This window comes from Rhipicephalus sanguineus, chromosome 10 (genome assembly GCF_013339695.2).
Source record: "Rhipicephalus sanguineus isolate Rsan-2018 chromosome 10, BIME_Rsan_1.4, whole genome shotgun sequence".
Taxonomy (NCBI): domain Eukaryota; kingdom Metazoa; phylum Arthropoda; class Arachnida; order Ixodida; family Ixodidae; genus Rhipicephalus; species Rhipicephalus sanguineus.
The window spans coordinates 152,778,022-152,795,154 of record NC_051185.1 but is presented as its reverse complement, the minus strand read 5'-3'; the positions used below and the strand labels follow the sequence as shown (position 1 = coordinate 152,795,154).

Below are 17,133 nucleotides of genomic sequence, written 5' to 3'. Positions count from 1 at the left end.
CCTGATGTGATACTGACTGCAGCGTGAGCTTTGCATGCTTGCAGGGAATGCTGTGACGATTTCAGATAGACAACAGGCAAATTAAAGCTAATTTATTTTAGTTTTGAAGTCTAGAAACAAAGCGTGGCACCTTTTCCAGACATGTCATGATAGTGAAATTGTCTGAAAAGAGCTGTAAAAGGAGTGACATTGGAGATGTGTATGGAGAATATGACCACGTGTAGGACGACAACATCGCAGCCCCTGATGCCAACTGATCAAAGCTCCACTTTCCCATGTCCAATGCGAAGGTCAGATCCCCCAACACTGACAGCAGAGACAACAGGGTCTTTTTTATGGAGACACGGCTGTACGTTTTGGTGGAAATGGTGCCACAGAGTGGAGGTGCATGTCTGAAATGCAGCCACGTCACTACTTTAGTACTCCACGTGATGTTGGTCTTACGTTAAACTAATTGTTGTCACACGGATATTTTCTGTGCAGTGATGGAAGTGCCGCTCCTATTGCTCCAAAAGAGAAATGCTGCTCCAAACTGTGATGTTTATCAGTAACTGCTCCAAACAATAGCAGCACGCTGTAATGTGTAAAGTATCTGTGCCAACAGTGCGGTGGCCAGACAATGAAGATGAGCTTGCAGTCCTTTGCGTGAATGCAGACAAAAAAAAAAAAAGAACAGAACGCCAATACACTGGCATTGCACAGTGCAAGAGAGTGGTGGTGACATGTTTCCTTAGGCTTGACAAAGTTGAAAAAATCAGACACATTGTCCACATGCTGTGAGGTGTCTAACTAGGATCAATACTGGAGCAAGGTAGCTATTTGGGCGAGTTTGTTGAACTTCATCATAAAACAGCGCACGCACGCATGAATACAACAGAAGAAGGAAAGAACCGATGACACGAGCGCTGACTATCAACGAAAATTTTTATTCAACAAACACACACACATATATACAGACGGATGATCATCACATGATGCAACATATGCGTATCAAGGCCAAATCTGCCCCATACATTGACCCTGCTAGTCACCTAAAGGGGGAAGGGGGGGGGGGGCAAAATCTGCCTTGTACATTGAATTCTTAGGGGGGGGGGCTGTGATGAACCTTCACCCCCCTCTGATGGGGAATCCTGCGCACGCCTATAGTGGCCGGCAAAGGTAGCTTTTTAGTACTGGTAGCTTTTCAGAGCCTACTAGTAAGCTGTCAAAAACCATTGTTACCATACCTCAGCAAATTCTGCTGTCTCGTTTGCAGTAAAAGTGGGCTCTCAAGGACTGCATCGCTATTAACATTCATGTGCTTGCCTTCATATTGGAAAAGGTCATCACCGTTGATATTGATCTTGTATTTAGGGCTCAGTAACATTCTACCATGTTCAGTTTGTGCCATATTACCGTAATTGCAGCATGAAAATCTACATCTGAGCCAACATTACCTTTAGTGGCCAGATTCATAGTGACGTGACGCGGTTATCTTGAGCAACTGCGCATACCAGTCTTTACACTAAAAGTTTTGATGTCGCGTTTCAATTCGTGATTGCTGTACAGACAGCTTATGTTATTTGAAAAAGGAGGAATCTGCATTAGACCCCTATTTTGAGTGACATGTGCCTTTACTGTCAGCTCTCTTGTTTTGTGTCCTTTACCATATCAACTGGACCAACGTTCCTTTGCAGGGTACGATGTTGTTGGTGTCTTCATGCGCAACTGGGACAGTCGTGATGCTGGCGAACGTTGTGTTCTCGATGCAGAAGAGAGCGATGCACAGTTTGTGTGTGATCACCTGAAAATACCAATGAAGACAGTGGACTTTGTCAAGACATACTGGCACAGTGTGTTCAGGTGAGCGCATGTTCTGTGTACTTCCATTTGCCAAATAGTGACTGTCTCATTATTTTTAAGTAAGCAACTAGCGACAATGCAATCCTGTGGAGTACAAGACATAGTGAGAAAAATTGGGAGGCTGACACAGGGAACATTTAAGGATGAGCATATTGTGATTGTACTTCTTTAAAATGTGTGGTAGTGGTGAGCATAAAAAAATTGTATCGTAAGTGCTTATACAGTAATTATTTTGAGGATGTCAGTTTCATTCCAAGTGGCAGCAGTCACATTTCAGTGTGGGTGAAATGCAAGAACACCTGTGTAATTAGATCTATGTGCACGTTAAAGGACCCCAAGTGGTCGAAATTAATCCACAGTCCCTCGTTACGACGTGCCTCTAATCATATTGTTGTTTTGACACTTAAAACCTCGGTATGTAGCACTATTGAACGGAGTTCAAGTATAATACAATCTTGTGTTTATTGATTACCTCAGCAGGCCTCCTCATTTTATTGTGTTTATAGACTACTGTTTGTACCAGCATCTTGCCAGATTGTTCAGTGTCACTCTGTTGAACAGATAGGGCTGGGAAAACATCTGTCTTGTATAGTTCTTTAGTTATGTGGCTTATGTTTTTATGTTAAAAAAAGTGTGGCCGTAGTATTGCTGCTTGAAGAGAGCACATCAAATTCATGTGCCTATCATTGGCAAAATTAGAAAAGCATGCGTTTGTTAGTGCCTTTATCTAATGCCGGTAAACTTTTGTGAGATTTGTAAACTTAGGCTTTTTCTATGTATTTGCTCTGGGGAGAAATCTTGTTCATAGGAGAGCATTTTGGTATTTATAATTTCTTATTGTTTGACCAAGAGCCAATGCAATGAAAGAACCTAGTGCAAAAGACACAGGAAGTAAACAGTCAATGTTACCTTTCTGCCATGCTGGTGATTATAAGCCTTAAAAAAAGTTTTGGATGACGGCAAGGTACAGCTGTACATCAGCATTGGATTCTATAGTTATGCTTCATCCTTATGTTGCAGTTAAGTTACGCTGCAAAGTGATATTGTTGTGTTTTGCTGTCCATCAGAGGTTCATAATGGTGACTTCTTGGACCAAAGAGGAGGTGCTGAACCATAAACAACAGATACAGGACACTGGTGCTAATGGAAATATTGCATTGCTACCTAGTTTTTGGACTTAATGATTGCCAGCATTTTGGGTATATGAATTATGCTTTCCTTTTACAAGCAAGTCTTATTGTGTGCTGGAGTGCTAGTAGTAGACTGTTATTGAGGATCGTTAAGTGATTATGACTGTAAGAATGCAAATACTACTTTTAATTTTTTAGACCTAGTGACTTTGTAATCTGCATGTGAGACCCTAGTAATGTTTCAGCTGCGACCAGCATGCAACTTGAGGCTGGCCTAACATGTGGTTCACAGGAAGCTGCTGCAGCCTTGTGTTTTAGAGCTAAAAACGTTGGTAGTGTGAGTTCCATTTTGGGAGAAGTTGAGCTCGAAGGTGAACCTGCAAGCACACTGTGCCACACTGGGTCATCTCAACCTCCATGGAATATTTAAAAGAATGCACAGAGTGCATTGAAATGTTCTTGTTTAAACTCAATTTGATTATAAAAGAAAGAGTTCCTGTTACAGAATTTCAGCTCCACTCGTCCGAAAGGCTTAGGTTTAAGGTAAAGTTTCAGGCACCTGCTTATCCAAAGAAAGGGAGGAGTCGGGGGAAGATAGAAGCTTATTGGGATGAAAAATTCGTAAACAGAGTTTGTGTGCTGGAGTTGACGTTTCGACAAGCTAACCTCTCTTCTTCGAGGCTGCAACTGCTGTCCTTAGCGCAAAGGTGTAGTATATTGTCACGGGGTCGTGATGTCGACGAAGGCAAGGTGAAGTCCAAGATGAAACACACTCTTTATTTGGCCGAACTTGTGGCCGGGAAACGTAAAGTCAAACTACAGCAATACACACTGTACAGTGATAGCGGCGAACAGGGCGTCGGCCGTAGATAAAACTGAACTGCGGCAAGGCGTGTTGGCATTTATACATGCGGCATCGAGCATTCGAGCCTTATCGCTGGTGCTGCGTTAGTTGGAGAATGAACTCATCTGTTCGCGGTTGCGCGCTCAAGCATGACAGACGATCCTAAAATAATCTCGAATGTTCTCAGACATTCTGGCGCGATTTGCGCAAGACAGTAGCTACACGTGCAATGTGCCGGTAACATAAAACATACAAAGAAAGGAGAGTGTGTGGCAATATGCTTAGTACCCTCTCCTCCAACCCGAACAAATGAGGAGGAGAGGGCAGCGGCTACTGTGAGGGTGGGGGAGAAAGTGGGGCTACCGTGCTGAATTGGGTGAATCAAAAAGTAAGAGTCTGTGAGGAAGAAAGAAAGCAGGCTGGGGCTATGTTTGTCAGAAGGAAGCACCACCTGATAGTTTCAATGGGGATAAGCAAGGAAGGGCTTAATTCTCATTGATTTTCATTGTGTATGTACCACACCGAATGGATTCAAGAGCTGCCCCCTGTGAAGCGTTAATACCTGCTGGCTGGAATGTATTAAACTTTCAAATGAGGTATGACTCTATATTTTCTGTCTCTTGGGGACTGGAAGTTTGACTGAAGTATGTAAAGTTCGAGATCATCCAAGTCGTAGCTTGCTGCATCAAAATGCTGTGCCACTGCTTTCAGTAATTTCTTTGCCGTGTCCGCACGATACCTGTTTAATGTAATATTAACAGGCTGTCCTGTTTTGCCATTGTACTGTTTGTGACAATATGAACATTCGATCATGTAGATAACATTAGAACTAGTGCAGGTAAAACTAGATTTTATATGATGGACGTAATCACTTCCGGTGCTTTTAACTATGTCATCTTGAAGGTGTCTGCAAGTCTTACATCTTGGACGAGAACAAGGTATTGTGTGGGCAGTAGAATGAGGATTTACTTTTGCATGCACTAACACATTCTTAATGTTCCTATTGTGGCGATACACCACATTATTGAATTAAAGGAGCCCTGACATCTGAATTCAAACCTCAAGATATTTGTGTTGTTTGATTGTCTTGTATACGGCGGCACTTCTGACCAGTTGTGGTGCATTCAGACGACGGACCGAATCCGCATTTGTCGTGGACGTAGACGGCTAATCCGTGGATTATCCACCAGCAGGTGCATTCACACGACAGACAGTGTCCTAGCATTAGTGTGCCGGATTACTCTCGACCACAGCCTCTGCGCTCACCTGCGCTCGCTGCCAGCAGACCGGTTTGAGAGTATTAAAAAAACATGGAGGCCGACAGAATGTGACGCTTGCCAAGCTTTGTCGAGGACTGTAATTTGTTTCGGCAAAAACGGTGTTGGCGGAATGGCTGGATGGGAAGAAAAAAATGTGCTTTAAAGCTGCTGAAGACTGACCTTGCTGCTGTCGCGTGTGGGGCCCCGCATACGAAGGGAGGATACAGTGATGAATACTCGCAGTTTTTTTCTTTTGCGGATAACAGGTACCGACAGTGCACAATGCACTGCTGCACATTATGTTTCCTTCGCTTGGACCGCATCTTGACCTTAAAATCAGTGTTCAAATACGGACCATGTTCTGAAACAACCGTTTCGGCGACAACGCCACTTTGCCGGTTGCAGGATCCTGTGTGTGCAATTATTAATGTGACAATTTATGCGCTACTCTCCACCTTGCCAATCAGCGTGCATTAAAAGTGATAGATATCTCAAAGGTGATAGAATACCACCTCGGGTCTTAGAATACGGGTCTTAGAATACGGGTCTTAGAATACGGGTCTTAGAATACTCGGGTCTTAGAATACGGCCCCAGAAATAAACTGAACTAAGTGCCAGCAGAGTTGAAATCAACTGCGAGGACAGCTGTATGGATTGAGCAGAAGAAAAGTGTACTGGTTGCCAGCCTGTTTGTCTGCTAAAGCTGCGGCGTTCCGCCACCAGAATCACGATGATTTGGAAACCGCGCTTTCGACACCAAAGCGTGAGTGCACGTGATCTTAGGCGATCCCCACATTGGGTCGCTAGCTTGTTATGGTTTTAGGTGGGCATTTCGAAATGATGCAGAATTGGCTGCAATTAACAATGCTAGCATTAATTATACGTACAATATGTTAGAGCATTTACGATTCAATTTTAGGATTACCAAACACAAAGCTAAAAATTACACCATAAAGTCACAAACAATAATCTCACTGTCAGGGGTCCTTTAAGAGCTTCTTTTAGAAGTTTCTAACCGGGCTTATCCTCGTAAAATTATCATGGTCAAGTGGTGCTTACATTTGACAACTACAATTCAGTGAAGTCTGTGCGTTGTGATCAACGCAAGGGGAGGAGGAAGCATGTGCGAAAGCGTGAAGAGCAGCGGAGGGGGAGAGCAAACGAATAAGTTAGACCGCCATGTCCGTGTTGCACGGTGTGTTCCCGAGCAAATGTGTTGGCCGGCAGCAGAGTCAGCGCTCCTATCTTATCTTACTCCATGCACCAAATCCTCCGCAACCTGCAAATAATGCTATATTGCAGCGCAGCCATGCAACACACGGGTTATATGTGTAAATATTATATGTGATTTGCGGAGACTGTTTTAGACATCCGTATGGTGATGTTACGTAGTAGTACGGTATGCCACTTGTCACTTAGAACATTATTGAACACTACGCATGACGTCTTGATGTCCTCTTGCCATCATTGACCTTTTTGCCATAAGATGCCAGGTATCAGTCAATCATTCACCCATTCTTCCTCAGCACCATGCTGGACGAATACCAGAAGGGGTGGACACCCAACCCGGACATGTTGTGCAACCGAGCCGTCAAGTTTGGTGTCTTTCATGAGTATGCCACGAGGAGGCTGGGTGCCGACTTGGTTGCCACTGGTCACTACGCTCGTCTGCATCCGCTGCCTGATGGGCGTAAGTGTCTATCCATCCCCTTGCTCTTTTGTGGTGCTAGTTTTTTTTCCTTACCAGGTGCCATTAACATTAACTCTTTTGCTCCCTGAGAAAAGGGTCACTTTGCATAGGTCTTGGGAAGAAATCTTTTGCCAGTTTAAAGAGTACTCCAGGATGCATTACAACATACCAAATTGTGCTTAATGACATGCTCTTTCCAGAAGATGTAAGTCGTAGAGTAAGAGAAATACTATGGAACATATAACGATTAGAAAGTAACTTGTTGTTGCCGGTTGATAAACACAATAATAAAAAACACTTCAAAAACATTGTAAACAAAGAAAATTCAGAATATATATTTAGGAGATAAATGACCCAGTAACAGTATAAAAAATAAGTGTTCTATACAATGCTGGTATTCACGTAGATATAAAAAAAATTAAAGTAGGAACTGCTTCATCGCTCGTGCCATGCGCTGAAGCATTTCCTGGTTTTAGTAAGACGCAGGGGCACTTGCAGTTGTCACACAAAATTTTTAATTTTTTTTATTAGAAAGGCCCGCTGGTGTTCCAATATAGATGAATGTCCAGGATGTGAGCAATGCCCACATAAATCAGCAGGCCACTGAACCTCACCAGGTTGTCTGGTGTCGCCTCTTTCCATGAAGCACCTCTCTCCACATAGACCAGCATTCTAATACAGTAAAAGCTCGTTAATTCGACTCTCGTTAATTCGGAAAATCGGTTAATTCGGACACGTCATCTGGTCCCTGTAAATATACTCATCACTCTATGAGACTGGGCGCTCGTTATTTCGGACAGATTTGACTGCAAATCGGATAATTCGGCGACTTTCGGGCCGCTGGCGAGGCTCGAAAACGAAAAAAGAACAATTCGGAACAAAAGTGAAGCTCAAACGCAGCATCGCCATGGACATCAATCATCGACATGGCTTGGATTGAGACTGGTTGAACGCCTTTTCTTCGCGTGTGGGTTTTGTTGCTTTGTTCCCGTTGGTGTGCTGCATCGTTGATCGCCGATTTATCGAGGAACGTTTCAGTACGGCTCCTTTAGCTTGATCGTTGCTGGTGCTTTTGTGCTGACTTCTCGTGCGACCGCACTCTCCACCGATGGCAACGCCGGCAAAGCGGCCCAAGTACAAGGCCAAGGACTTCACCACCAAAGTAGAAATTTTGCGTGCTCTGAATAACGGGCTCTCCCGACAAGAAGTGATGAAGCGTGATGAAAGGGGATCCTTCAATCGGCGGCAAGAAGCAAGGAACGAGTAACCGTACGTTTATCCCCCAACGTGACGGGAACAGAGCGCTTGCTGCTTCTGGTTATCGGAAAGGTTCAAAAGCCACGCTGCTTTAAGGGGAGATGCGGGTCGAAAAACACGAGTTTTCTAAAAAATTATCGATTTTTTGTTTTCGCCTGTTTTGTTAAGATTAGTACCTCTACTGTTCTGAAAAAAAAAATCAATGTCGAGACTCAACTGGAAATGCTTTAAAATTGCGTCTAAAGAGCACAAGGTGGCTGTCAAAAGGCCGAAAGTGTGTCATCTTCGAGCACCTTGCCGCTGATAATGCGCCGCCGCTCACCATTGTCGACCGCATGAGGCGAAGAGCCGAGCCTCACTCTTCAAATAACAACGGTTTCCCGCGCTGCTGCAGCGCAAGAAATAATAAAGAGAAGCACGCTTTTGCCGCCTTCTTCGAGCGCCGCGACTGGCTTTAAATCACGTGGTACGGATCGGGAGCCGCCATTGGCCGCTGCGCGCCTGTGTGTGCTGTGAAGCCTACTTGCAGGATCCGTGTCTCGTCGAGCAGCGCAGCTGAACAACGCTTTTCTTGAGTGCTTATCCGTTATTGATGAAGAAAGCCGTAGGAAGCGCGGTCACCGGCCTGTGAAGTTTCACGCGACGCACAAATTTCGAGGACGCCGGCGCAAATCAAAGCCGAACACTCAAACCACGAAAAGATCGTCTGCTGCCGCAAGGCGTAGTGGCAGTGACGCCGATGCGTCCGACGAGTTTGCCGCGGCATTCGAATATGTGAGTGCCTCCCAGAAAAAGATCGGACTCTTCGAAGACGAAGAAAAATCGCAGGACGACGAGTCTTCGTTGATTGCTGATATGACAGCACTGAACATGTTGGTTTAATCGAGGGCACTCCAGTTTTGAACGTGTTCTGGAACAGCTTGGCGTGCTCCCGTCTCATGATCTGGTTGCTCTTGGCACATCACGGGACAGCACACGCCAGAAAAAAATGTCTCAAAAACTAACAGAAGAAGCAAGGGCCCGTCGGCGTGCGCTGAAGAAAAAATCTCTTGTCGAGGAGTCAGCTCGAAAGAGCCGTGAGGGCCAAACCTATGGTGCTGGCGCATTTTAATGGCAGTGGCCACTACAAGGAGGATTGTTCTTTCTTGTGTACAAATTTCGTTGCATTCAATGACATCTTTGATCAATAAACATGCAATTTTGACTTTAAAACTCGTTTTTCTCAAAACACAAATTTTCCCATTTTTGTCAATGTGCCCCTCCTTTTTCGGGTACTTCTGGTGCTCAGATCTGCATGAAATTTTTCCCAAAGTTTTTCCAAAGTACGAGAAATGCAATTATCTTATTTAAGTTTCGATATTCTTATTATAAAATAAAAAAAAGTTATGTAAACTTTTACTAGGGTAGGAGAAATATGAACTTCCAACGTTAAAATTTTTCACGTCTAGTACATATTTTGTATGGACTCCCTAATTAGTTATTTGCATTCCGCACTTTATTTGAAACATTATGAACTATCAATTGTAAAAAATTATTGAAGTTTAGGTCTGAAAAGAGGGGGGGGCAAAATGCTTCAGTTTTTCACTTTGTCATGTTGCAGAACTAAAAGTATGCAACTTGCAAGAAAACTAATTATATATTTGAAATCAGCATAAAAAGTTCTATAAGCAGCTCAAGTTTCATTGCTCTAGGGTGAATATTAAAGAAAAAGTGTCTTCGAGTAGCATCTCCCCTTAAGAACATCAACAATCTTCCCGTGGATTACCGTGCCAACCGAAAAGCGTGGATGACGGGTGAAACTTTTGCGGTACTGCAGACATCATGCGAGCTGCTGAGCACCTTGAAGGGCTCAGAAAAATTGTGTCTGCGCGAATTTCTGCTCGAAAACAGACAAGCATCCGCGATTACTTTGTTAAGTAAAGGTATGTTAAAAAAACTCGTGCATTTATTGCGTTTATTTCGACCATTCGATAATTCGGACATTCGGTTAATTCGGACATTTTTTCCGGTCCCTAGAAATCCGAATTAACGAGCTTTTACTGTATATGCATCCAAGCATATTTATTTGTATTCTTTGAAAATGGTATTGGTCACCTCTGCAATGAAAAAAAAAAAATGAAATCGTGCACGGTCGTACGTCTCACGCCTCTCCATAGTGTCGGGCCAAGATGTGCTCGGGGCGTCCTTCTTGTCATAAAGAGGGTAAAGCACATCACATCTGAGTGGTGTGTGGACCTTGCGCGTAACCATAGCAGCTATCAGATTATGCACAAAGGTCGGCAGCTACACACACGCCGTGGAGGAGACCACTTGAGCCTGTAAATGAAACTAACCCCTGAATGGCTGTGGATATTCCAGACTGACGCAAAACATCGTCGTCATCCGAGCTTGAAGCTGAGGTGCTGTCATCTTCCGACTCAAAGCTTGTGTCCTCGTCACTCAGTTTAGGTGCAGTTGCAAGGTAGTTCCGAGCAGTTCATTTGATTACAGAACCTTGATGTCACTGCAGCATAGCCACGGGTGGCACGCATTTTCCTCAAGTGCATCAGCCATGCCCACTTTCCCAACAACACGCTGGTTTGCAAAAAGGTCGATAAAAAAATCACAATGTTGCCAAAGCGGGAAAATTCAAACGGATTCTGAAAGTGCAGTGTTTGGACTAACCACTAGGAGAAGCTAGGTGAATGAGAAACAAATCCAACGTGCCAAAATCTGCAATTCAAAGCATTGATCACCGGTAATCGATTTGAATAAGTGTGGTAACGAGGGATTTGAAGGTGTACTGACACAAAAAGTTTGGTTTGGCATTTTTTTGCTGCAGTATGTTACTGGAGGGGGCCTTTAGTCATAACACGCCACAATACTTGCTGCAGCGCGCGGCAGCTGATTAATTACCATCTGTTGATTACCAACCAGTTTCTGTTTGGGATAGCTCCGAGAATGGCAAGCTGCGCGGTGCAGCTAACGGCATCTAGCGTGTGAAGCGGCACAGAGAACTGCGTTGTACTTCCATGCTGCCTGCATTGTTGCTGGCGCTGTTTTGCCTGCCGCATGTTTTGAGCCGTCGTCAGTGTCATTGTTATCATCATTATCTGACGGCAACAACTTTCTTGAGGCAAACACACTTGAGTGAAAGTAGCCTGCTGGTGCAAGCGCGGCAAAAGCACAATGGCGACTATGATGTCATCATACTAGCTGCGCCAGCTGAGAGGTCGGCTGCAGCGGTGATGTTTCAGAAGTTGGAGGTCACCTTCAGGTCACCTTAGATAATGCCACTGTCGCGAGGTATGGCGTATAGTGCTGGATCATGCATGTGAACTTCAAAATTCATATAAATTACCTCCCAAGGTATATTCACGGTGGAGATTTGGTAGATGATATACACATGTTCATGGGAATCGATCGCATAGGCAATCTCGGCCGTGGTATTTGGTGTCTGTACCCCTTCAAACTTTCTCTCTTCCAGTTTTTGCAGCAAAGTTGTTCTGGCTAGAACTTGCAAGTTATGTAAGCATGGTGTGCATGCGACAGGACATGAAAGAGACAGGGCATGAAAACATGGACGCAAGAGAGAAGTCAAGACACCACAAACGGTTGAGGCCTGGTATATTGATAATACGTAGTGTAGCGCATGCGTAAGCCAGCCGTCGATTAACCTCCGTGGTACACAAGAAAACCAGAGAATGTAAACATGATACAATGATGTTTTTTATTTGCGTTGGCCTTGAAAAGAGCAAGAAAGCAGTGAAAAGAATAACTGAATTTGTAAGAAAGAAATTATTAGCCAAAACATATACGTCCCTATGTACCTTAAGGGAACCAACACGCAAAAGCAGCATTCGATACTTCTTTGCGGTATTGAAGAGTAGAAAACAATTCCTTGCCACTGTAATGCACAAGGACACTGCAGAGACTGCGAAAACTTTTTGCAAGGTTTTCAAACTCTGATTTCACGCAATTTGCACTGCGCTTGTAACAGTCACTCTTGACTATTGTAATACACGATAAGAGGCAGCACTTTATAGGCTGTGACAAAATTGGGCTCTTCTCTGCTCAACTGAATCTTGTTGTCTGCAGAATGCAGAGCACTTCGAAGCTGCTCAAACCGATGACGACATATCACAGTGGCAATAAAAGGCAGACCAAGGTTAGGCTGCCTTGATCAATGCTTTCTCAGCGCTGGCAGCACGTGGTAACGCATAACTAAGTTAAGTCCCAGAAACGCCTTCATTTCATTGTTTGTTCTGAAAACAATTACATTTTGTTGCGTGTAACGGGTACTTCCTCTCACGAGTACGTCGGAGACCACTGTATAAGTTCATCACTGCAGAACGAATCTCAAGTGTGTGTATGCTCTCTTTATCTCCGGCAGGTATGTATCGCACTAGCCCATACTCCATCCCCGCACCATATGTAAACCTTCTGGATTTGTAATTCTTTCCCCGTGTCAATTCTTTGTAGCTTTCGTGGTGAGTAAGTCAGAAGAGCTGGGGGCAGTCATTGACGTGAGAGAGGCAGCTCGTCCCTTGGGATGAATAACTATCTGATATGAATAAAATCCCACTGAGGGATGAATAACTATGTGTTTTATTGATTTAGATCACCGGTATCTAGCACGATTCAAAACGGCTGGCAAGCTCGCCATTGTTTAGCGCCGGCAGCGCCACCCTTAGACCGCGCCTCAGCTGACCACTTGTCTACAGAAAGGATTGACGTGAGGCTCAGCTGCTCAGCTAACATTTCGTCTGCTGGGTGCACACGTTCAGTCATGCCTTGTCACCAGCATCACAGTCTCCGCCGTCAAAAGTGTCGACTAGTGTTGAAGACGACATTCTGGAACTTCGAATTGTCGCGATTCGCGATGTCATGAATCATTTCCGCTTCGACGCTTTGCAAAACAGCGATTAAAAAATAGACGTCGTTCCAAGCAGCAACAAGGAGGTGCCCGGGGACGCACACTTGGGCCATGCTCGCTGGTGTGTCTCAATTAGCTATACTATCAGAGAATTTTAGCGAGCACGGCATTCCGGTATACGCAAAGGGGTCTATAGAATATCAGTATAGCGAATGCACACCAGCAGAGAAATAGAATACGTTAGGTTTCTACAATAGCAATTCTGTGCTTGCAGATCTTCTTTGCACCGCCAGATGGCCCCACCTATCCGGCCTGTCACGGTTACGGCTACAGTAACCCAGTATTACGCTACCGCAAAGACTTCTACGGACGAACTAAAATTCACTATTAACACTAACTGCGTGTTACTTGTTAGCGATGATATTTATCTATACGCTACACCACTCTGATAGCTTGTTGGCGTGTACCTCACGTGTAGTGAAATGACACACCCATTCCGCTTTTTCCGTGCTGCCAACAACACAATTCCCCGACATGCTGACTGACGAACACACGTCGAATCATGCTCTTTCCTTTTGCCTGTCTTTTCTTGGTGATTTGCGTCTTGTGATTTTATGAAATCATTGAAAGCGGTGCGACGAAGGTCAATCAGGTATGAAGAGTGAGAGCGTTTCCAAGCGTCGGCGCCATGATAAAAACACTCGAATCGTTGACGTCATCGCTACTGGTGAATCGTCACTCAGGATGGTATGCGCCACACCGACCACGTCACAGTAGTGTCCATGTCGCAGGGTGCTGAAAGCCCCTTTAAAGGGACCGACAACTGGCCAGAACGGGTGATTAGATCCTGGTGGAAATGAAAAGGCCGTGAATTATAGTGACAGATTCCAGAACACTTTTCGCGATCTGAGTAGGATTTATATTTTTAAATCGCGTTTAAAAGTAACAAAACCGGTATGTCGCGCAGCCTAGCGCGAGCGCCATGAACCAGACGTATGCAGTCTTAAGCACTTTGTTGTACGTAGTCCAATGCTTTTACACGCACCAGAACGAGGGCTGAAAATTTGAATATGTATGTTATTGTCAATTCCCGTTTGTTTCTAAGGTAAAAGAAGTAAAGCATGAGATGCGGCGCTGCTTTCGTGGCTTCCAGTGAAACGGAGGCTGCGGCGCATGCGCGCAGCGTCCGGCGGCGTTTCCCGTGTAGCTCGACTCTCGTCTGCTCTCGTCGTATGGGACTTTTGGAGAGTAGCACGCGAGTTTGCGCTGCTGCTCGCAAAATGCCATCGACTTACTGTTCTGTGGAGGATTGCTACCACTTCATGAACAGCACTGCTGGCGTATTCTACCACTTGTTTCGTTTTCGAAGGCTTAGCTCGGCTTGGCTTGACTAAAATGTGATAAAGCGACCTGTGTACGGCCAAAGTACTTCTACAAGAAGCCCCAGAAAAACGCTATAACTATTGTAAAATAATTTAATAGGCTAGAAAGCAGTAGTCGCGGCACCGCAGGCTTTGCAAACGTAACATTGCCTTTTCATACTTGGGGCATAACTTGTCACCACTGCTGGCGTATAATCGCTATCGCGCTCACCTCTCACTGTTTCCAGCATGTGATATTAAGACTGCATAATCGGTGCAGATCGAAAAACTCTGATTACAAATGTTTTACGGCGTTCTCCGCGTTACCACTCAGTGATTAGAAGCTCTGACCGGTAAGCTACCCATTGCACTCAAGAAAACGGGTACCACAAAGGTTGGTTGTCGGTCCCTTTAAGCTTTTGTACGCTCTGTGCTCTCGAAATAAAATAACTTTCAGGTGGTGGACGCCATTCAGACTTGGTCAAAAATACTTATGCATACCGAACAATCGAATGAAGGACACATCTCGGACTTGAAATTTTATCTCAGTGCCCCTTTAAACGAGTCCAATGTGCAAGTAATACGCTTGTAGACGAGGCAGTTCGTTAGGTACACCAGATTTAGTTATGGGCACATATGTGTCCTGTGTACTTTAAAGGGTTAACTTGCATGAAGAGGAAATCAAGTGCCTGAACAGTTCTCTCACGTAGACTACCATGCGTGCTGGACTGATAGGTATCGCTTCTTGCCTGAGCATGCGCCGATAAGTTATTGTGTACCTTCTTCTTCGCCGCTGTGTGCTTTTTCAGTTGTTAGTTGGCAATTGTGGTGTCTTGACTTCTCTTTTGTGTACGTGTTTTCACGGCCTGTATCTTTGACATAACAACTGGCTCACCTCTCTGTCATTCTATGCATGGTGTGAATACCAGAAGTGCAGCATTGGAAAATATTTGCACTCGGGTTCGTTATGTAAATCTCGTGTAACTCTGATGAGGAAATGCAAGGGCAGTATCCCATTCATGGGCGTTCATTGAGCCAGTGGGAAAGTGTTGCTTGCTTATTTGCAGCATATATCATATTTTAATAGATCGAAGTAGGGCCTTGACCGTCAATTGTACACCTGGTTTTTATGGCCAGAATCAAAGAATGTAATACACTTGACTGTTCACTTGACAGTAAGAGAGCAAGTCAAGTCGAGAGGTGAGTCAAGAGAAGTGAATTTGTACTTGGCGGCTGCTGCATACTACCATTTAAAGTGCAAATATACCGTGTTGGCAAAACAGATGCAGGTTGTCTGTGTTCCCTTTCCCATGTCTGCCAATGTGTTCACCGCAGGTGTGCGGCTGATGCAGGGCGTAGATGCCGTGAAGGACCAGAGCTTCTTCTTGGCTCAGGTCAAGCAGGAGGCACTACAGCGAAGCGTGTTCCCCTTGGGTGACCTTGAGAAGGCTACAGTCAAGCAGATTGCGGAGAACATAGGGCTACACAAGATTGCAACCAAGAAAGAGGTCAGTTGGGCACTGCTTCCTCCGTTGCTTATGCTCAGGTCACAGGGAAGCTGAAGCACCTTTTCAAAAGGATGGCTCCAACCACTTATAACGTAACCGCTTACAGTGCAGTACCGGCTATAATGCGGTTTTTTCTGACTCCCGTTTACCCTCCCATAGAACTCCATGTATACGCATACCGCTTATTGTGCAGTCCCCTGAGATGAAAGACCAGTTATAATGCGGCTGCCGGAACGTTCTCAGAGATGCGAGGGAGCGAGCGTGCTTCTCAGTGGAGATGCGCCGCCGGGGAGAGAGCGGCGACGGTGTTATGAAGGAGGAGGGGACGCGGAACGAATGAACAAGGAGCGGGGAGATGGGAGGCAGCAGCCCAGCGCGGGTGCGTGGTGTGAGGAGGGGGAGCGCTTGCATGGCTGATGGAGAAGCCTTTGCCCCCTTTACTTCGGCTGCTTGACATGTGCGCTCCGCTACGTACGGGCACCCGCGTACGCATCAAGAGCGCGTTACTGCTGTTTGTCTCTGTCGGGAAAATAGTTGCTTCATCGTAGAGCGCAGATATCGCGCGTGCAACCTCGATTCCACCGCAAGTAACAATGCTTTGAGACGCGACTGAGCTTTCGCCTTTGCCACCAGCAGGTGGACTTACAAGCTTGAAAGACTTTTTCAGGATAGTTGTCGCGGCTGTTCTCCCGACTGCGAACTGAAACTTCGTTTCACGCGTGATGCCCTCGGTTTAGCTCGCGAGTGCGATCTCTTCTACGCCCGATCTCTGTGTTGTCTAGGGCAAGCTTCTCACGACGGCGTGCCAAGTTGCAACGCGCATGCTAGGCCTAACAAGCGCTAGCTGCCATGTCGGTGACCGCGGACTACAGAATATGCGGTTTGGTGCCGAGTAAATGAAACATTTTGCAGTTGTTGCATTTAGAATGGGTGACTTACATCGCTAACGAAAACGCGGGCGTGCGTGTGAAACACTCGAGTGGTGGTTTGTGGTTGCCACCGTTTTCGACATCGCGCACGCGCAGTGTGTTACCGCGGCGACTTCCCGTGACGGCGCATTTATTCTGTGTTCATTATGTCTGCATCGCAGGTCCGCAGACGCTAACCGTTCAACATTTTCAACTGTAAGCAGATGCAAACTTATGTCCCAGTCGCATGCCCCGATAGTCGGAATCGCGCGCCTGCCTGTTGGTCATTTTGGCACATGTGCAACCTTTCAAAAATGTTGTTTTGGTTATAGTGCGGTATCGCTTATAGTGTGGATATTCGCGACTCCGGCAACTTACGTTATAAGCGGTCTATGCTGTAATCACAATTTGTGCCTTGCTGAATTGAAAAATTGATGCAAAAGTTCTCAAAAGTGAATGCGAATACTAGTATTTTTTGG

General features: G+C 45.2%; 1 protein-coding gene across 1 annotated transcript; it reads left to right on the top strand.

Moving 5' to 3' along the window:
- The first annotated feature begins 365 nt into the window (after positions 1-365).
- Positions 366-15,800, top strand: LOC119406831 (mitochondrial tRNA-specific 2-thiouridylase 1-like). Its single transcript, XM_037673565.2, has 4 exons — positions 366-384; positions 1,677-1,842; positions 6,602-6,765; positions 15,574-15,800. The coding sequence occupies exons 1-4, from the start codon at positions 366-368 to the stop codon at positions 15,798-15,800; spliced, it is 576 nt and encodes a 191-aa protein (XP_037529493.2).
- Positions 15,801-17,133: the final 1,333 nt, after the last annotated feature.